At 47.0% G+C, this 21,467-nt stretch overlaps 1 protein-coding gene and 1 non-coding gene across 3 annotated transcripts in view; both read left to right on the forward strand.

Annotated features, from left to right (window-relative positions):
• The window catches only part of TDRD7 (tudor domain containing 7), a 165,111-nt gene that overhangs the window by 18,691 nt on the left and 124,953 nt on the right, over positions 1–21,467 (forward strand). For both annotated transcript variants that reach the window (XM_040361045.1, XM_040361050.1), the window contains exon 2: positions 2,592–2,808. In XM_040361045.1, the coding sequence (XP_040216979.1) occupies positions 2,596–2,808 (213 nt within the window). In that variant the 5' untranslated portion in view covers positions 2,592–2,595. The remainder of the gene's footprint in view (positions 1–2,591; positions 2,809–21,467) is intronic.
• TRNAK-CUU lies at positions 9,668–9,740 on the forward strand. The gene has a single exon. It is a non-coding gene; the product is annotated as a tRNA-Lys (tRNA).

Genomic DNA, 21,467 nt, shown 5'->3' on the forward strand with positions numbered 1-21,467 from the left:
GCAAGGCTGCCACTTGGTCCAACTACTCAACGTTCCTAAGACACTTGGACCTATTGTCTGCTGCAGATCAAGCCTTTGGCAGAAAGGTACTGCAGGCAGTAGTCCCACCCTAGGGTAAGTTACTTGTTTATCCTCTCCAAGGTTGTCCTGAAAGGCGAGTTGAGAAAGACTTACCGGTGACGGTATTTCTAAGAGCCTTTCAGGACAACCGCTATTTCCCTCCCTAAATGTTAAAGTAATAAATATAAATCTATCATGGTGTTGTGATTTTCTGTGCTTTATCTTCCAGAGAGTACAGGTACAATGTTGGGTACAATGTAGTTATAAAGCAGGGGGTAGGAAACCTCGGCCCTCCAGCTGTGATGAATCTACAAATCCCATCATGCCTCTGCCTCTGATGCCGCGTACACACGGTCGTTTTTCGGCATGAAAAAAAACGTCATTTTTTAAAATGTCATTTAAAATGATTGTGTGTGGGCTTCACATCGTTTTTGGGCAAAAACAACGTTTTAAACCCGCGCATGCCCAGAAGCAAGTTATGAGACGGGAGCGCTCGTTCAGGTAAAACTACCATTCATAATGGAGTAAGCACATTCATCACGCTGTAACGGACAAAAAAGCGCGAATCGTCTTTTGCTAACAAGGAATCGGCTAAAAGCAGGCCAAAGGCGAATAGAACTTCCCCTTTAGAGTTCCGTCGTACGTGTTGTACGTCACCGCGCTTTGTTCATCATTTTTCCAAAACGATCGTGTATGGGCAACGTCGTTTAATGATGAAGTTGGAAAAACGTCGTTTTTTTTCATGATGAAAAAATAACATTTTTTTCATGCCAAAAAACGACCTTGTGTACGCGGCATAAGAGTCGAGCCTCTGATTGTCAGGGTTTTGCAATGTCTCATAGGAGTTTTAGTTTCACCACAGCCTGAGGTTTTCATATCCCTGTCATAAAGGAATGGACATGGTCAACAACTATACTGAGGTAGGCCGTGGTGGTTAAACAATGCTCAATTGGTAGTAAGGGGTCCAAAGTGTGCCAAGAAAATATCCCCCCACACCATTACACCACTACCACCACCAGCATGAACTGTTGATACAAGGCAGGATGGATTCATACTTTCATGTTGTTTATGCCAAATTCTGACCCTACCACCTGAATGTCACAGCTGAAATGGAGACTCATCAGACTAGGCAACGTTTTTCCAATCTTCTATTTTGGTGAGCCTATGTGAATTGTAGCCTTGCTTTCCTGTTCTTAGCTGAAAGGAGTGGCACCTGGTGTGGTCTTCGCCTGCTGTAGCCCAACCACTTCAACGTTCAATATGTTGCGTTTCCAGATTCGGTATTCTGCATACCTTGGTTAAAACGAGTGGTTATTTGAGTTACTGTTGCCTTTCGATCGTCCCGAACCAGTCTGCCCATTCTCCTCTGACATCAACAAGGCATTTTCGTTCACATAACTGCCTCACTGCAATTTTCTCTTTTTCGGACCATTCTCTGTAAACCCTAGAGATGGTGATGTGTGAAAATCCTAGTAGATCGGCAGTTTTTTTAAATACTCAGACCAGCCTGTCTGGCACCAACAACCATGCCATGTTCAAAGTCACTTAAAGGGGGTGTAAACCCTTTACAACCACTTTTTACTACAGTTAAGCCGATAAGGCTTACCTGTAGCTACCCCGGATATCTCCTAAACCTGGACAAGTTTAGGAGATATCCCCTGTATCGGCATGTGCCGACGTCATCGACGCATGCGCGCTGAAGCAATGGCACGTACGTGCCATTGCTTCAGTTAGTGTGCCGTTACCGGCGGCTCCCGCGCATTTGTGGGGAATTCACAGCGGAAGTAACCTTGAGAGCCATGTCGCCGGCCAGAGCGGTGTACGAGGACCACTGCGGGGGGCTTTGATCTAAGGTAAGCAATTCATAATAAGCTAGAATTCTATGCATACTAGCTCATTATGCCTTTTGTCTTGCAGGATTTTTTTTTTTTTTTTTTAAGTTGGTGGGTTTACAACCATTTTAAATGCCCTTTCTTACCCATTCTGATGCTCGATTTGAACTTCAGCAAGTCGTCTTCACCACGTCTGTGGAAATGCCTAAATGCATTGAGTTGCTGCCATGTGATTGGCTGATTTAGCAATCTGTGTTACCAAGCAATTGAGAAGAAATATTTTTTATATATATATTATAATGTGTGTTTGTGTGTGTTTTTTATATGGCTGCCAAAACCCTGGTATCCTCTTCAGCGGGCGGTCCTCTTTCAGGTAAAAGTAGTCTCTGCGATGGATTCGCTGGGAGATCACTTACCGGAGACTATCGGGTCCTCTCTCCTGGCTACCAATTGAGGGGAAGATGCTCCATAGCATTGACTGGCGGAAGCAACGTCAAACGTCACTTCCCGCCCAATGCTCTTAAAGGGGAATTTTTGAGAGAAAAATGTGTTTGGGGTTCTTAGTAATTTTGTAGCAAAAAAAATATTTTAAGAGAAAAATGGTCTCGGTCCTTTAAGTGTTTGGGTAAAAAAAACAACACGAACCTTAAGATATCCTTTTTAATGTGTGTTTGTTTTTTCTTTTTTTTTGCCTTACAGCAACATGTTGGAGTCTGACAAAGATCTTGTAGCAAAGACACTGCGGGCTGTCTTGCAGTCGAACAAAAATGGCGTGCCTTTTCCTCGACTACAAAATGAATATAAATCCCTTACTGGAGAATATATTCCATTTAAGGATATGGGCTTCCAAACGCTTGAAGCATACATTAACGCCATCCCAACCGTTGTAAGGATTGAAGTCAGTCGTGCCGGCGAGGTAAGGCGTTCGGTCAAACATCAACCTTAACTTGATGAGTTTGCTGAAGCACTGTGTAAAACAAACCATCTCTGTAAAATATTGTTTTCACCTTTTCTATATCCTCCAGCCCTTTTTGGCCATTTCTTGTTTAAATACATGCTCTCTAGTGCATCATTGCTCAAGGCCTGAAAGTGATTACAATGCTTTAGTTTTTTAAACCTAGAACCATTCCTTTACAAATGCCTTTGTATCTTTTCTAGTGAAATTTAAAGCAGAATTAAACCTAAAAATGTTTAAAAAAAATGATTGACCAGTGAGATTTCTAATACAGAAGGGATCCTTATTGTTTGCTTCTTTCATAACTGCTTCTCCTTGCCTGTCAGTGTTTTTGTACATACGCAGCTCAGAATACATTTAAGGCACAGCTCTGTGCAGAGAAGATGTGACTTTTAAACAAATGCTTAGATTGACATCATCCCATACAGCCATTTGATTGTATGGGATGATGTCAAAGGAAGGAATACTGGAAGAAGATGGGAACATTGACACCAAATCAATGGAGGGGATCATTCCAAGCAAAGCGTGCCATAATCTGCTAATGTGCTGTGCATTCTAGCTTAATATGACTAAAAGCTCTTGAGGGCCCATATTTTTTTTTTTTCCAGAGGTTTAAGTCTGCTTAAGCCTAGGTTCACATTGGAGTGATTTGTCATGTGATTTGAGAGATCAGATCGCATGACAAGTTGCAGCCTATTGGAGGCAGTGGCACTGTTCTAATCTGTGCGACACCAATTTTGCGTCGCTGCACCGATTTGCAAAAGTAGTTCCTGCTCTACTTTTGCAGATTTCAGGTGCGACTTCAATAGACACCTGTGTATGAAGCCACACAGATGTCTATCAAGTAGCACCTGAAATTGCGCTGACCTTGCTACTTTGATATTGCGCTAATTCAAGTGAAGTAGCATCAATGTGAATTGGGGCTTAAAGTGGTTGTAAACACACATTGGCAAAAAAAAAAACACCTGCAAGACAAAGGCATAATGAGCTAGTGTGCATAGCATACTAGCTCATTATTTAATACTCAGCTGAGATTGAAGCCCTCGTTGCGGTGTCCGACATCGCTCCCATTCGCACTGGAGCCGCTGGTAACGGCACACTCATTGAAGCAATGGCATGTACGGTGACATCGGCACATGCAAATATCTTCTAAACCATGCAGGTTTAGGAGATATCCTGGGCAGCTACAGGTAAGCCTTAATTTGGGCTTACCAGTAGCAGAAATTGGTCTGTAAGGGTTTACAACCACTTTAAAGTGAGCAGCTTTCAACTGAATTTTTCATACAAACTATATAGTTGCTTATATCCAAGGTCTCTCTTGTTTCTATAGTTGCACTTCTCTTTCCATTTGTAGGACATCATTTTTAAGAATTGCCACCCAAATGCTTTCTAAAGGAGCAAAATGTATATTTTTTCTTTTTCTCTAAGTTATCTTGTTGAGATATTTTGCAGGGATTGGATTTCACTATATAGCTTATTAACAGAGTACAATCAGTTCCAAACCCTATGGGGTTGATTTACTAAAACTAGAGTGCAAAATATGGTGCAGCTCTGCATGGAAGCGAATTGGCTTCTAACCTTAGCTTGGTTAATTAAGCTTTGACCAAAAAAAAAACCTGGAAGCTAATTGATTTCTATGCAGAGCTGCTCCAGATTTTCCACTCTCCCATTTTAGTAAATCAACCCTGATGTAACTGAAAAACAAGTTGGAGCAATGGTTCCAGATATAAATGTTAAGCCCAGGTTCACACTGCTGTGGGTTTATCAAGTGAATTTTCGGAATTGTACCCAACATAACTTGCAGCCTCCACCGCTTCAAGGAAAAATGCAATAAGAGATCCAATAATTATTGCATACTTCTCCACTGTAATATAGACGGAGGCAAAACCCACTACAAGTCCACTCACTGGTCACTTAAAGTACAACTGCAGACAAAAGTCCCCCCCCCCCCCCCCGGTCATCTTCCAGGACTGCCTGTCACATTTGTATAAAAGGACAGGTACTACGCATGGTCCCTCAGTTATTTATTTATTTTTTTCTCCGGTCAGACCGTATTACCAAGTTTTTTTTCTTCTTTTTATTTTTTTCCTGTCAGGCCTTCATGCTAGGGGGCAGGGGCCTCCTGGGATGCTAGGGACCCATTCTCCCCCTTTTTTTTTTTTTTTTTTTACTTTTAGCCCTTAAGGGCAGCTTTGGTTGGAGGCTGAACCCTGTCCCTGTATGATATTGTGCAGTGGCTTCCTTGCATATTGATTCAGTCTAAGGAAGCTGAGGGAGTGCTGAGGCCACTTCCAGTTCTGAATGATGCATTTCCGGTGGAAGTGATGTGGCGGGGACACCTGGCGGCATCTTGGGTAGGGCAGATGCCAGAATGGAGTCCCGGAGCTCTCCAGCGGGACAAAGGGGATGCGGATTGCCTGAGCATGCCAATCCACTCATGCCAGGCCAGGATCTACAGGGAGGATGTGGGCTGTGCTAGGCGGTCCCAGCCTGTTTAAGAACCCTGTGCTGATCGTTCCCTGCAGGACCTTATGGAGGTGGCTGCTGCAATAGAGGAGGATAAAGGGACTCGGTAGAATCCAAGCCCAAAGGTAGGACATTGATGGGTTTGCATCATCTTGTCCTTACCTGCCACTCAGTGGAGGGGGGCACTTGCGTGGGGTGTGCTGGTTTTCTGGTAAATTGTCAGGAGCAGACACTGGTGTGTTTTGTTTATTTCTCCTTCCTTATTCTTGGGCCCCTTTCACACCTGCGGACCGTATGTCCGCTTTATCATCCATCCATTTGCGGATGAAAAAAGGACATACATTGATCCCTATGAGATTGCGGGTGTCAGCGGATAAACATCCGCTGACACCCGATCTCATCCGCCTCCGCAATGATCCGATTCTGCAGACGGAAGAAAACCCTATTTTTCCATCTGCGGATCGGATGAACACGGACATACGGTCCGTGTTCATCCGATTTCCCCCCCCCAAGGGGAGAGCGGAGAAAAGACAGGGCGGTCCCTGCACAGTGTGCGGGGACCGCCCTGTCATCCGCCGGCTCAGCAGGGATCAACGGAGCGACCCCCCGCTAAGCATACGGAGGCGGATCATTACTGATCCGCCCCGTGTGAAAGGGGCCTTAGTGTTTTTTTTTTACACTTGGCAGCTCTTAAATGGCTCCTTGTATCTTTTTGTGCCTACTTAGGGGAAGAGCCAGGAAGATAAAGATGAAGCAGGGCCTGCTGAAGTCCCTAAAAGGAGATGTGCCTCTTGTAAACATAAGTTGTCATCCCCATGGAAGAAATCGTTATGTCAGGACTGCATAGACGCTTTCACCAAAAAAGAAACTTGTTCTGTGTTCAAGAAATTTTCTAGATACAATGAAGACAGAAATGGTTAAAACATTTTGAAGCCTTTAAATCCTCTAAGGATTCAGGACATGCAGATACTGCTATACCCAGTACTTCTGGTTCTAGTGCAGCAATGCCGTTTCCCGTATCTACGAAGAGGGAGCAGTGGGTGCTGGAGGAGATGGAAGAAGGGTCCAGTGAGGAATCTAGCCCTGAACAGGGAGAATTTAACCACTTAAGGACCTTGCCTGTTTTTCAGATTTGGTATTTACAAGATTAAAACTTTTTTTTTTTTTTTGCTAGAAAATTACTTAAAACCCCCGAACATTATATATATTTTTTTCTAACACCCTAGAGAATAAAATGGCGGTCATTGCAATACTTTTTGTCACACTGTAAAAAGACAACAGTAAAGTTGGAACAATTTATTTATTTTTTTATTGTGAAAGATAATGTTGCGCCGAGTAAAATGTGGAATGGCGTCAAACTTTTACCCTTAAAAATCTCGACAGGCGACGTTTAAAAAAAATGATATAGGTTGCATCTTTTGAGTTACAGAGGAGGTCTAGGGCTATAATTATTGCTCTCATTCTAACGATCGCGGTGATACCTCACTTGTGTGGTTTAAACACTGTTTTCATATGCGGGCGCTACTCGCGTATGCGTGCAAGCTCGTCAGGACGGGGCTTTAAAACATATTTTTTTTTTTTTTTCTTATTGATTTTTATTTATTTTATTAATTTTTACACACACAAAAAAAAATGGGTCACTTTTTTATTCCTATTACAAGGAATGTAAACAATCTCGGATCTCATATTTAGACAAAAATGCAAAAAAAATATAAAAAAATTGTCATTTGAAAAAATGACAACAAGAAAATATGCCTTTAAGAAGCATGGGCGGAAGTGACGTTTTTGACGTCGCTTCCACCCTGGTATGCTATGGAGACTGGTGGGGGCCATCTTGCCCTCACTCGTATCCCAGCAGAGCAGGAGAGAGGACCCGATCGCCACTGCCGACGGCTCCGGTAAGCGGCGGGAGCCCTCTCCCGCCGCCGATAACGGTGATTTTGCTGCGAATCTGCCGCGGAGACCACCGTTATCGTTTAGAGGACCGCTCACTGAAAAGATGGATATCTCGGTTGTGGATATCCATCTTTAAAGTACCGACGTATATGTACATGAGCGGTTCCTTAAGTGGTTAAGGAAGAAAAGGGTAGCCCTAGAGCTGCACAATTAATCTTTAAAAAAATCGTGATCTGGATTCAACCCCCCTGACAATCTCCAATGCAGAGTTTGCCAATTCTTTCATATAACAAGTGGAGAGACTTTATCTGCTCACTCAGCTGTCAAAAGATCAAAGGGATAAACATTTTTGTGTGTGAAACATTGTAACTAACTTCCTTCTTGGATCAAACTTCTGTGTGTAAATGCAGCAAGTTTAACCACTTAAAGTCCAAATTTCTTTCTGACACTTGTTTCTTAAAGTGGAGGTTCACCCTAAAACAATTATATAACATTACATCCAGCTTACTAACGACATGTACAGTATGCTGGTATTTTACGCCGTACATACCGTTATATTTTTATTTCCCCTTCCGGGTTCCGATTCCCGCGGGCGCATAAGGCGCATCACCAGTTTTCCGTAAATTCCTGACCTGCGAGTCGGCTCTATACGGTGCCTGCGCCCGCCGTGTAGAGCTGACTGCGCAGGCACCGTATAGAGCCGACTCGCAGGTCGGCTATTTACGGAAAACTGGTGACGCGCCTTTTACGCCATGGGAAGTTTTTCACCAGATGTCAATCATCTAACCTCTCAATAGGAACGCCCAGTCCCGCGGGAATCGGAAGCCGGGGGGAAAATAACAATGCAACGGTATGTAAAATACCAGCATACTGTACATGTCGTTAGTATGCTGGATGTAATGTTATATAATTGTTTTAGGGTCAACCTCCACTTTAAGTAAAAATGTATAATTCTTGCTAGAAAATTACTTGGAACCCCCAAATATATATATAATATTTTGTGTGTGTGTGTGTATATATGTATGTATGTGTGTGTGTGTGTGTGTGTGTGTGTGTGTATATATATATATTTTTAGCAGAGACCCTAGGGAATAAAATGGCAATTGCTGCAATATTTTATGTCGCACTGTATTTGCACAGCAGTCTTTCAAATGCTATTTTTGGGGAAAAAATACACTTCAATTAATAACATTTTTGGGGTTTTAATGTGAAAGATGTTACGCCGTGAGAATCGTGATCTATCTTCTAAGCAAAAAAATTGTGATTCTCATTTTAGCTAGAATCGTGCAGCTCTAGGTAGTCGCATTCAGAAATTCTATTTTTCCTTCCGATGAGGAAAAAGTACACCTTGATAATACCATATTTGGATGACCTACTCTTATTCCCAAAATTGACAGCGGAATTGGAAAGGTCTTTAACCACTTGCCGTCCTCCGCATGCAGATGTACGTCGACAACATGGCACGGGCAGGCATATTGGCGTACAAGTACGTCCCTTTAAACTTGCCGCCCAGCGGGTGTGCCTCGCGAGTGGGGCCTCGGGGTCACGGGAACTCTATGTTCCCAGGAGGCCCGCGATTGCGGTCGGCAAGGACAGAACAGGGGAATGCCTTTGTAAACAAGGCATTCCCCTATTCTGCTTAGTGAAACCATGATTCGGAACAGTCATCAGTGACGTGTCATGTGTAGCCACCCCCCCTAACAGTAAGAATCACTCACTAGTACTGACTTAACCCCTGCACCGCCATCTAGTGGTTAACCCCTTCACTGCCAGTGTCATTTTTACAGTAATCGGTGCATTTTTATAGCACTGATCGCTGTAAAAAAGACAATGGTGAAAAGTGTCCGATGTGTCTGCCATAATGTCACAGTCGCAATAAAAAAATCACTGATCGCCGCCATAACTAGTAAAAAAAAAGCTACAACTTTTGCGCAAACCAATCAATAAACGCTTATTGCAATTTTTTTTTTAACCAAAAATATGTAGAATACGTATCGCACTAAACTGTAAACATTGTTTCTCTTATCGTCCATGGACGGACACAGCTCCTTAAGTCTTGACAAGTGGGTTATGTTCCCTGTTTACAGGAGAGGACTAGGCAGAAACATGTTAAATGGTAAATACATGTTACATTAACAGAGTTGAACAGCCCCGCCCAGGGGGCGGTCCCTCCAGACATAACCCTCCTCACTGCAGCTTGCAGCCTCAGTTTCGTTCTGCCTAGCAAAGGAGATGGACGTATGGCTCCCTTTGGGCCCAGCGCCTTGAGGAGAAATTTTCTTTTATTTTCTTTTCTTTTAATTTAGCTGCGCTCCATCCGGGGGACTTTCTGGCGTCCTTGGACATAAGGACGCATACATGCTTGTTCAACTTTGCGCAAGTCATAGAGTTTTTCTGTGCCTCGCGATGGAGATGCCCACGGTCAGTTGTGGGCCTTCCTTTTGAACTGGTGCCAGCAGCCCGGCTAGCTCAGTCGGTGGAGCATGAGACTCTTAATCTCAGGGTCGTGGGTTCGTGTCCCACGTTGGGCGCCACCAATGATTTTCACCAAGGAGTTTTGCACTTATCCTATCCTTGTTGGGACAGCGAGGCTTTGCTGTCGTGGCTACTTAGACGACAGAGGTTGTGTCTGTGGCTTTTCGGACCCTCCGTGAATTCGGGTGGGTGTTAAACATTTGGAGTCGGCCCTGGTTCCGACTCAGTTTGGATTGCCTACGACTTCCGGACTCCTCGGTGGCAAAGGTAGCCTCCTCCGAGGCGGTAGAGTATGCCTAGTTCCACACTCGTGTTTTTTTCCAGAGGGAAATGCTGTCGAATCTCTGGTCTCTGAATCATCAGATTCAGGTACGCCACCTAGTCAGTGTCTCTCTGAATTGGTGGCTGGGATCCCTGACTTTTCGGTCTGGGAGGTGGTTTCTTCCCTTCTGTGGAGATTACAATGGCCGCCAACCTCTAGGGTTGTGAGGGCGTCTGGGGGGTCCGGTCGGCCCAGAGCCGCTGGACGTGAGTGGACCTACGACCACACAGGCCTATATGCGCTCAATCTCGGTAACTGCCCAAGCTCGGGCCTGGTTAGCACCTGGGTGGGAGTCCGCCTGGAAATACCAGGTGCCGTAGACCTTGTCTACCGTTACTTGCCCTAGTACTATGGGCGGTACTATGAGAGGCTATGCCTCTCCTCATGGTCGAGGGGGTTGCAAGGTCGTCCGATCTTGATTCAACCTAACAACGCCACGCCGGTGGCTTCGGGCTACCATCAGGTATGCCGGCAGGCGGGCTACTGGAGTCGCCTGATGTTGAATCAGGACAACTGGTCTTGGTACATGGAGTCAACTCCCTGGCAGGAGGTGAGCCTCGCAGGGCATGGATCTCCTAGCCACTCGTCTCAGCCACAGGGGTATCAAGGTTAGTGGCCAGATCTAGCGATCTGGTACAGACGTGCAAGTTGCGCTGGTGGCCCTGTGGGGTCTGTCTCGGCGACTTTTATGCCTTTCCCCCATTGTAGTGGCTTCCCCACAGAGTGGAGGCTGAGGAATCCCGACGATTTTAATAGCTTCAGATCCTGGGTGCGCCGATTTCGGCCGCCTGGTAGCGGAGGTACCCTGGCGGTAGCCAGGGCAGGAGGTCCTCCTGTCTCGAGGTCCCATACTTCCTCCTGTTGTACAGTCACTGACTTGCTCAACAGGGCTATTGGAAGCCAGACTTTAAGGGACCGGGGTCTGTCCGACCCGGTCACCTCAACAATGCTGAGTGCACGGTAGTCTTCTTTCGGTGAACCTACCGTTGTGTCTGGCGGACCTACATCTCTGGGTGCAAGGAGATGGAGTGACGTCCACGGACGTACTCGGGGTCCATCGGCCTGCTGTTTTTACAGCTTGGTGGATCAAAAAATTAGCTTAGAGCACCGTTTGGGGGCAGATTTCAGCCTTGGCTGTGTTCTTTCAGTGGCCTTTCTGCGGCCGTTCCCTGGTGGGTACCTTTTTTTGTGGAGGGGGCTTATCCTATACCTTACCCCCCCCTTGGCCCATCTTTTCCCCCATGAGTTTTGACTCTGGCGCTCTCGGTTCTTAGGGAATCTTCCTTTTGGAAACATCAGAGAGATTTTCTCTTGACACTATCTCAGAAGTGGCCCCTTTAAGTGGCTTTACCTCTGTTAGAGGGGTTTCTGAATTGGCGCTCTTGTCTTGCAAGCCGCCATGTTTGATCCTTCATAGCCTTAGGTGGTGGTGCGTCCGCGACCTACCCTTCTTCCGAAGGTGGTTTCGGCTTTTTCGCCAGAATAAGGACATTGTTTCTCACATCTTTCTGTCCTCGGCCGCCGCATCCTACGGAGGTTGCCTTTCATACTTTAGGCGGGGTACGTACTTTGCGGGTATACTAGCCTGCTACTGCTCAGTTTCGGAAGATCTGACTCTTTAGTGTCGGTGTCTGGTCCACAAAAGGGGACTGACAATCTCGTTGCCCACCATTTCTCGGTGGATCAGGTAGGCTGTCATACAGGCCTGTGTTCCTAAGGGGCGGGCCCCCCTTTTACGGTCCGACAACATGCGTCGGTCTCAGGTGTGCGAGGCGGCGACTTGGTCGTCCGTTCACAGCCTTTCCAGAATTTACATGGTTGCTGTGAGTGCATCTTCTGATGTTTTTTTTTTTCGCCCGCTAGTGTTTGCAGGCGGCCGTTTGAAGTTGCATCTCCTCCGTTTGAGGAGCTCTGCTTGTTTTGGGGTGAAGTTTAAAATTGGTTTTACTGATATATTTCCCACCCCTCGTTTTTTTGACACTGCTTGGGGACGTCCCACTTGTCAAGACTTAAGGAGCTGTGTCCGTCCATGGACGAAAAAAGAAAATAGGATTTTTTATACTCACCGTAAAATCCTTTTCTCTGACGTCCATGGACGGACACAGCTCCCACCCCTCCTTTTTAGGTTTGTACTGCTTGTTACGAACTGAGGCTGCAAGCTGCAGTGAGGAGGGTTATGTCTGGAGGGACCGCCCCCTGGGCGGGGCTGTTCAACTCCTGTTAATGTAACATGTATTTAACCATTTAACATGTTTCTGCCTAGTCCTCTCCTGTAAACAGGGAACATAACCCACTTGTCAAGACTTAAGGAGCTGTGTCCGTCCATGGACGTCAGAGAAAAGGATTTTACGGTGAGTACAAAAAATCCTATTTTTTTTTTTTTTACATTTTTTGGGGGGATATTTATTATAGCAAAAAGTTAAAAATAATGCTTTTTTTTTTTTTTTTTTTAAATTGTCGCTCTTCTTTTTTTCTTTTGGGAGCCACATCGCATGACCGCAATTGTCAGTTAAAGCGATACAGGGCCGAAGTGGCCTGGTCTTTGACCACCAAAATGGTTTGGGGCTGAAGCGGTTAAACATAACAGCCAATCACCCTCAGAATTTGGGGTGGATTTTGATTACAGATCTAATTTTCTCTCTGCACAGTGTTAGTTTCCTGAGGTACATATTGGATTCCCTAGTGGCAAAAATCTTTTTGCCAAGAGAAAAAGAGAGGAACGCTTAGGCAGAAACCTTCAGGCATCTGCTGAATCCCACAGCATCCATTAGGAACATAATGAGGTTATTAAGACTGATGACGGCTGCGATTCCGGCAGTGACTTGGGCCCGGACTCGCATGAGAGCTCTTCAGGGGTTCATGTTGCCTGTATGGGACAGTCTCCAACAATCGTTCAACACCCTGGTCCTACGGAGTCAAGTGAAGTCCTTGCAGTGGTGGCTGCAAGAAAATAATCTGTCGCTGCTAGACATGGGTAGACCCGTTAAGAATTGCAAGAGACGCAAGCGCATGGGGCTGTGGAGTTCACATGGACCACCAGGCACAGCAAGGAAAATGGGATCAATCCTGGGCCAAAAAGTCTTCCAATGCAAGAGAACTGAGGGCCATCTGGGAAGCTCTAAGCAACTTTGCATGCATCGTAAAGGGAAGACACGTATTAATCCTTTCAGACAATATCGCTGCAATATCCTATATCAACAAACAAGGAGGCACGACGAACTCTGCAATCCTCAGAGAAATATCAGAGTTATTATTTTCCTGGGCAGAGGAGAACGTTCAATACCTTGCAGCAATATACATCAAAGCAAAGTTAAATTCATTAGCAGATTTTCTGAGCAGGGAACAGATCTCGCACACAGAATGGATCATGAACCGACTTTGCTTCTTCAAAAAAAACGTGAATGTATGTAAGTTCTTCTCGATACACAGGGATCCGAGCAGTTTAGGGTTGGATGGGTTGGCTCACCCCTGGTCAGGGAAGCTATTGTATGCATTTTCCTCCCTTTTAGGCTCATTCCGAAAGTCTTACAGAAGCAAAGGTAATAGTGATAGCTCCGTTCTGGCCGAAGAGAGCATGGTTTCCTTCTCTCCAGGACTTCTCGATCGCAGACCCTTGTAAACTCCCAGTAAGAGAGGACTTGTTAGTACAAGGGGAATTGTTTCACCCGCTACTGGGCCGGGTTTCTCTGGCCGCCTGGCTACTGAGGAACAATTGCTAAAGAACAAAGGTTTGTTTGGAATAAATTCTGTTACTGGCAGAAGGCTAAATGCAGGATCTTCAATTCTTTAATCCCTGCCGTACTTGATTTCTTTTTTTTTTTTTCTTCTTTTTTCTTTTTTTTACAGGACGGCTTAGATCTAAGTCTTGCACCCAATACTCAAAGTGCAAGTGACTGCATTATCCAAGAAATGTGAAATTAGCAGATAACACTTTGATAAAAAGGTTCATCAAGGCAGTCTCTAGGAAAAGACCTCCTCAACAAAGGAGATTTTTTCCTTGGGATCTATCGGCAGTACTGCAGAGTTTTATAAAAGAACCATTTGAACCCCTAGAGCAGCGATCTCCAAACATTCTAAACAAAGGACCGGTTTATTGTCCTTCAGACTCTTGGAGGGCAGGACTTTGGCCAGCGGGAGTAGAACTTTTCCTGGCATCATTGTTGGTGAACATCTGGTATTAGGGGGAGGAATAGTGCCCCATTGCTGGTATCATAGGGAGTAATAGTGCTCTATTAATTGTCAGTGGGAGAAATGGTGCTCCATTGTCGTTGTCAGATGGCAGAATAGTGCCATGTATCAGTGGGAGGAATAGTGCCCCAAGGGCCGGATAAAGGCAAGCAAAGGGCTGCATGCGGCCCTCAGGCTGCAGTTTGGAGACCACTTCTCTAGAGGAAAGCTCTCTAAAACTTCTAACATACAAAACGGTTCTTCTGGTAGTCCTGGTGTCAGCCAGGAGGGTGAATGAATTACAAGCATTATTAATTGCTGAACCTTACTGCCTCATTTTTCCCGACCGAATCATTTTGTCCATGGATCCAGGGTTCCTACCTACAGTGTCCACCAATTATTATTTTTTTTTTTTAAATCTTTTTATTGCGTATAGGACATGCAAGCAAGCAAACAGTAAACCTGCCACAGCATTGGGACTAGACCCACGCAGGAGTCAGTGCCAGCTGGCAATTGGGCTGCTTCCAACATTAGTAACATACAGCTGTAGCACAAAAAAAAAAAAAAACCTAGTTCTGTATTGGCTCCTGCTCAATTGAAATGTCTAAGGATCAAATCTTTCAGGTGTCCACCAATTTTTACAGGTCTCAGGACATGGTAATTTATGTCCTTCTGCGGGCAGGCAATTTAGAAGAACATTTTCACAAATTTGACTTTAGGAGATGCCGGTTATGCTACATCGAAAGAACAAAAGAATGAAGATCTGTACCGAATCTGTTTGTGTTTTACTTGGGTTCTAGGAAAGGACAAGGAGCCTCAAAAACAACTAGTGCTATGTGGATGAGATACACTATTGAGGAAGCCTATTCCATAGCAAGCGCCACTAAAACTCAATGCACATTCCACTAGAGCCTTGGCCATCTCTTGGGCGGAGTAAGCATGGGCTACCCCGATCCAGATCTGCAAAGCGGCCACCTGGTCGAGTTTCCAGACTTTTGTAAGCCATTACCGTCTGGAACTTCTGTTATCTACCAACCAGGCTTTAGGGAGAAAAGTGCTTCAGGTAGTAGTCCCTCCCTAAGAGGTATTATTTATATGATGTTGCTCTCATAAGGCCATCCTGAAACATGACTTGGGAAAACAAAGTTATTCCCTGTTAACTTGAATCTCTCGTAAGGCCATCATAGAAGATTCCAGGAAATCAAGTTAACGAGTAATAACTTTTTCTCTTTTCGTCCATGGATGGACATGGCCTTCTCAAGTCTTGACATATGCGTTATGTTCCGTCTAATAGGAGAGGACTAGGCAGAAAATGTTAGATATTTAAATGCATGTTGCTTTAACAGAGTTGAACAGCCCCGCCCAGGGGGCGGTACCTCTGGTCATAACCCCTCACCGTGCAGTCTGCACTGGCTCCCTTTTGGGCCCATGCTCCTGAAGAATTAATTTATTTTTAAATCTGCTATCAACTGCAGGCTGGATATTATAGATCCTTGTAGTCCCCCCCCCCCCCCCCCCCAGTAAGGCCATCGAGCGTGAGCAGACCTTAGCTACGCGCTGGGTCGGCCACAACGGACCCCATGGCTCCAGGGGTGGCCGGTGAGCTATTGCTCTGGGGTCCACATATGACTGGGCCGACAGCTACTCTGTACTGCTCGGTTGTAGGCCTGTCAGGAATGCACCAGCAGGTCCTCGCAAGGACGGGTAAGTACAGTTCCTCCTGCCTCGGCAGGATGGAACAGCTGGGCATTCCTAGGATTATGGGGTTCTGTCCTCCCTTTCCCTGCCCTCTGTCACCTTTTTTTTTTTCCTCCTGTCATCGCGGGGCTCGCTGCGACCAAGGAATACTTGTGGGGACTCCAGGTGTTTGGGCGCCATTTTGGTAGCGCCAACACCATTTTTCCTTGGTCTGCTTTTTAACAAACTTTTTCCATTGGTGGTCATTTTGCCGTGGCCGCGCTGTGACACAGGTTTGTGTTGCAGGCTGCCATTTTCTTGTGGTTCTTGTCCTTTTCTCTGAGTCATCCGGTGGCCATTTTGGAGTGGGTTTTGGCCTCTAGCGCTGGCTGGCTTCCTATACGGCACGAACGGCGCAATTCACCTCACAGGATTCCTCTGACACACGCTGTGTGCGGACAGAAAGCGGGCATTGGCGCTGAACAGTCTCTTGCTGGGTGGTGAGTTTCCTGGGTAACTCAAGCCCCCCCCCCCCCCCCCCCCCCCGTCGGTGCAGCAAGGAGGGTGGGCATTATTTTGGTTAAGGTGTCTTGACTTGGTCCTTAAGGACTGTCAGTGGGCAATATGGAGTCAGTAGCTGACTTTTCTTCCCCCAAACCTTCCTGAGGCAGCAACTGGTGCCCCTGCGGTTCCCATGGATACTTTGTTGGCAGTCCTGGAGTGATTTGTTGCCAGGGTGGAAGCGGCGTGTGGGCATAAGGGGGGTAAAAAGCGCCCCCTCCCCCCGCCATCTTCAGGGGAATGCTCTGATTTGGATTTGGGCCTGGCTGCAGCACAGGACCTCGGTTCTGTAGTGTCAGAGGATGCGGGCCAGGACCTCCCTGGTAAAGAGGACCCCTCGTCCGGGTCAGCGCAAGACAGTGCAATTGTGAGTGCACTTATCAATGCTGTGAGGGACTCTCAAGCTGAAGGGTACGGCGGAGACGTCCACGGATGGATCAGTCTCTTTTGGGTCACACAAAGTGTACCGCTCTGTTCCTTATGTATCTTACTTTGATAAGTTCATAGATAAGGAATGGGAACGGCCGCAGAAGTCCTTTGTGGTGCCTCAACGCTTGGCGGTCCGTTATCCTTTTGAAGAGAGCCTTTTGAAGAAATGGGCTTCTCCTCAGGTCGTTGATCCACCCTGGTCTCTCGGTTGAACAAAGTAACCACTCTCCCGTTAGAGGGGACCCCTGCGTTTAAGGACCCTACTGATAGGAGGTCTGAAGCGGTGAGCCGTTCCATGTTCACCATGCTGGGGTCAGCATTGCGGCCTATATTGGCTGCTACTTTGGTGTCTCAGACACTGGCTGAATGGGCAAAAATCGTGCACCAGACAGTGGAGGAGCATCAGCTTCCTCCTGAATGCGTGAAACCAGTTGGTACAGGGACTCGTGTACGTCTGTAATGCAGCCCTGTATGCGGCCCCTTTAATTTCCAGGGCCTCTGTATCTGCGGTAGTATTGTGCCGCCTGATTTGGCTGAAATGCTGGTCTGATGACCAAGCTTCCAAGAAAGCTCTGGCAGATTTGCCTTTCAAAGGTGGGAGGCTTTTTGTTACCGCGCTGGACGACATTATTAAGGATGTCACTGGAGGCAAGAGCACGCTTCTCCCTCAGTCCACTAAGGGAAAGGAGCCGCGCCGTAAGCCGTGGGGCCTCCTTTTCCACGCAGAAGCGGTATTTTCGGCAGTCAGGGCTCGCTGGCAGATCCTCCCAAGCTGACAAAGGTCCAGCTGGGGGAGAGAAGCGTCCCTGGGTGCGCAAGCCAAACAAGCCTGCTACCGCATTAAGTTTTGCCCCCGCCCGACTCATGGGTGGGGGGCGGCTTTGTGGGTTTGCAGCTCGGTGGACCTCCCTGCTCCGACCAGTGGGTCTGCGAAGTGGTCACTTCAGGGTACAAGATCGAGTTTCTTTCCTGTCCACCAAACGGATTATTTTCCTCCAAATCTTCCTCTCCTTCTGACTCGTCGGACTGCCTTAAAGGGGTTGTAAAGACAATATTTTCCTCTTAAATTAGTCTGACAGTAGCTGATAAAGTAAAAAGTAATGTTTTGCATTATAACTAGTTTGATACCTGTTGAAATCGAGCTGTTTTATTCACCTCCGTCACTTCTGAATCCTTATTCTCACTGACTTCCTGGTTTGCGGTGCGCATTGATTCTTGCTACATCACTCCCTCACAGGCTTAGCCTCCATGCCTGTGAGGGATAAGAGAGCATCTTCACGCAGGGCTGTAGTCTTAGGGAGGGGGTGAGCACATTCTGCTTTCCACCATGCAAAACGGCTCAGATGCTGGTGGAGAGCAAGAAGAGGAGTGACAGGAAATGGCATTTTCAAACCTGGATTACTGTATTTTGGAGGTCAAAAGGAAAAACGAGGTAAGTGATATTTAAATGCTCTAGCTTACAGCAATCAATTGATCTAACAACTTTAGTGTTCCTTTAATGGGGGTAGTACAAGACTTGCTGAGGTGCGGTGTAATTTTGCCTGTGCCACTGCAGGAAAGGTTTTCGGGGATTCTACTCCAATCTGTTGTCCCAAAGAAGGACGGAGTCCGTCAAATCTTGGACCTTAAGGCCCTCAATGCCTTTGTAAGGGTTTGAAAGTTCCAGATGGAATCAATTAGTTCGGTGGTTGCTGCACTCCATCTGGGGGATTTTTTGGTGTCCTTGAACATCAAGGACGCATACTTGCATGTCACCATCTGCGCCAGGCTTCATAGGTTCCTGCGCTTTGCGATCAGTGAAGACCACTATCAATTTGTGGCTCTTCCTTTTTGGCCTAGCGTCAGCACCAAGAGTTTTCACCAAGGTGCTCGCTCCGATTCTGGCTTTGCTGAGACAGCGAGGCATTGCTATCGTGGACTACTTGGACGATCTTATTCTGTGAGCTGTTTCCGGCTCAGAATTAGAGGAGGATGTGTCTATTGCCAGTCAGACCCTCCGGGAATTTGGTTAGGTGTTGAACATTCAGAAGTCAGTATTGGTACCGACTCAGCGTCTGGAGTACCTAGAAGTCCAGAATCAACCCTCGGAAGCTAGAGTCTTCCTCATGTTACATTCACTCCAGACTGCGGTGAAGTTAACATCCCGCAAATGGTCATCTCTCCGTTTTTGCATTCGAGTCCGTATGCCCAATACCACACTCGGGTCTTGCAGAAGGAGATCCTGTCCAAGTGGAACAAATATCCTTTTGTCTCTGGATCGTCAGATTCAGGTAAGTCACCTGGTCAGGGCCTCTCTGAGTTGGTGGCTGAGATCCCCGGCACTTCGGTCCGTGAAGTCGTTCTACCCTGCCAGTGGACCGTGATCACGACGGGCGCCAGCCTTACAAGTTGGGAGGAGTCTGGTGGGTCCTGTCGGCCCAGGGTCGCTGGACTCTGGACTAATTCCGCCTGCCGATCAATGTACTAGAGATTCAAGGCTGCAAGGGCATCCAATCAGGATCGAGTCGGACAATGCCACAGCGGTGGCTTATGTCAATCATCAGGGAGGAACAAGGAGCTAGGCTACCTCGTCGGAGGTCGCTCACATGCTGCAGTGGGCGGAAAGTAGCGTGCCGGCTCTATCGGCCGTTTACATTCCGGGCGTAGATAGAAAACTGGCAGGCGGACTAAGTCGCCAGATGCTGGATCGAGGGGAATGGTCGTTACATCCGGAGGTGTTTCATTTCCTTTGCCGGAGGTGGGGCACGCCGGACATGGATCTCCTGGCTTCTCGACTCAATCGCAAGGTGTTGGTTCGTGGCCAGGTCCAGAGATCCCAGGGCAGACGCGTTGGTGGTCCCCGTGGGGTCGGTATTGGCTAATTTATGCCTTTTCCCCCACTGAAGTTGCTTCCTTGTGTGCTCCGCAAAGTAGTAACCGAGGGGATCCCAGTGATTCTAATCGCTCCAGATTCGCGTCGGTGTCCCTGGTGCGCCTAGTGGCGGATGCACCCTGGCGGCTGCCAATGCAGGAGGACCTTCTATCTCAAGGTCCCATACTTCATCCTGCTTTACAGTCACTGGCTTTAACGGCATGGCTATTGAAAGCCAGGTACTAAGGGACAGAGGTCTGACGGATTCGGTCATTTCAACCATGCTGAGGGCACGGAAGTCATCTTCCCGGAAGTTCTATCGTCGCTCTTGGAAGACCTACATCTCTATGTGCGAAGAGATGGAGTGGCGTCTACGGGCATATTCGGTTTCCAGGGTCCTGCTGTTTTTACAGCGTGGAGTGGACCACAAACTTGCCTTAAGGACCATTAAGGTACAGATTTCAGCCTTGGCTGTTTTTCAACGACCCCTGGCGACCCATTCACTGGTGGGTTCGACATGTGATTCCCCCAATTAGACCACCACTTCCTCCATGGGTTTTGAATTTGGTGCTCTTGGTTCTTCAGGAACCTCCCTTTGAGAACATCAGAGAGATTCCTCTCTTGACACCATCTCAAAGTGGCTTTTTTAGTGGCCATTACATCTGTTAGATGGGTTTCTGAGTTGGCGGCCTTGTCTTGCAAGTCACCATTCTTGGTCCTCCATAACGATAAAGCGGTGATACGCCCGCAGCCTTCTTTTCTTCCGAAGGTGGTTTCAGCTAAATAAGGACATTGTACTTCCTTCCTTCCTTGTGTCCTCGGTTGTTGCTTCCCAGAGAGGCTGCGTTGCATACTTACGACGTGGTACGTGCTCTGCGGGTGTTCCGGTCTGGTACGGCTCCGTTCCGGAGGTCACACTCAATGTTTGTGGCGGTGTCTGGTCCGCAGAAGGCCTGGCGGTCTCCTCGGCCACCATTTCTCGGTGGATCAGGCAGACCGTCATTCAGGCCAAGCCCTTAAGGGGCAGGCGCCTCCCTTCCCTGTCACGGCGCACTCGACCAGGGCTATTGGTGCCTCCTGGGCTTTCCGCCATCAAGCGTCTGTTTCGCAGGTGTGTAAGGCGGCGATACAATGATGTGAGTGCATCTTCGGATGCTTCCTTCGGCCGCAAAGTTCTGCAGGCGGCTGTTTGAGGTTGCACCTCCCCCATTGAGGAGCTCTGCTTGTTTGGGGGTGAAGTTAGTTTTTTTTTTTTATATTGCTGTACCCACCCCTTGTTTTTTTACACTGTTTGGGAACGTCCCATATGTCAAGGGGTTGTAAAGGTAAATGTTTTTTCACATTAAGGTGAAAAAACATCCGATGGTACTGGACCCCCTTGAGCCCTCGTTTTACTTACCTGACCCTTCGAAAGTCCCGGGCGCGTCCATGTGATCTTCTTCGGTTCCTAGCCTGGCCGTTTATTGACTAGGCTGGGCGGATTGATAGCAGCGCAGCCATTGGCTGGCGCTGCTGTCAATCAGTGGATGATGCGGTGTGCCGGGGGGCGGGGCCGAGTGATACATTCGGCAGCTTTGCCTGCCGCTGTATCACGGGAGCGCGCTCGCAAAAGCTTTCTACCATGGTGTTAAGTATAACTTGTTTAAAAATTATTATTTTTTTTGCCTTTAGTGACCCTTTAAGAAGGCTGTGTCTGTCCATGGACGAAAAGAGAAAATAGGATTTTCTCTTTCGTTCATAGACGGACACCGCACTCTCTTGAAAAAGTGGGTATTC

This window comes from Rana temporaria, chromosome 1, assembly GCF_905171775.1.
Source record: "Rana temporaria chromosome 1, aRanTem1.1, whole genome shotgun sequence".
In the NCBI taxonomy this organism is placed as follows: Eukaryota; Metazoa; Chordata; class Amphibia; order Anura; family Ranidae; genus Rana; species Rana temporaria.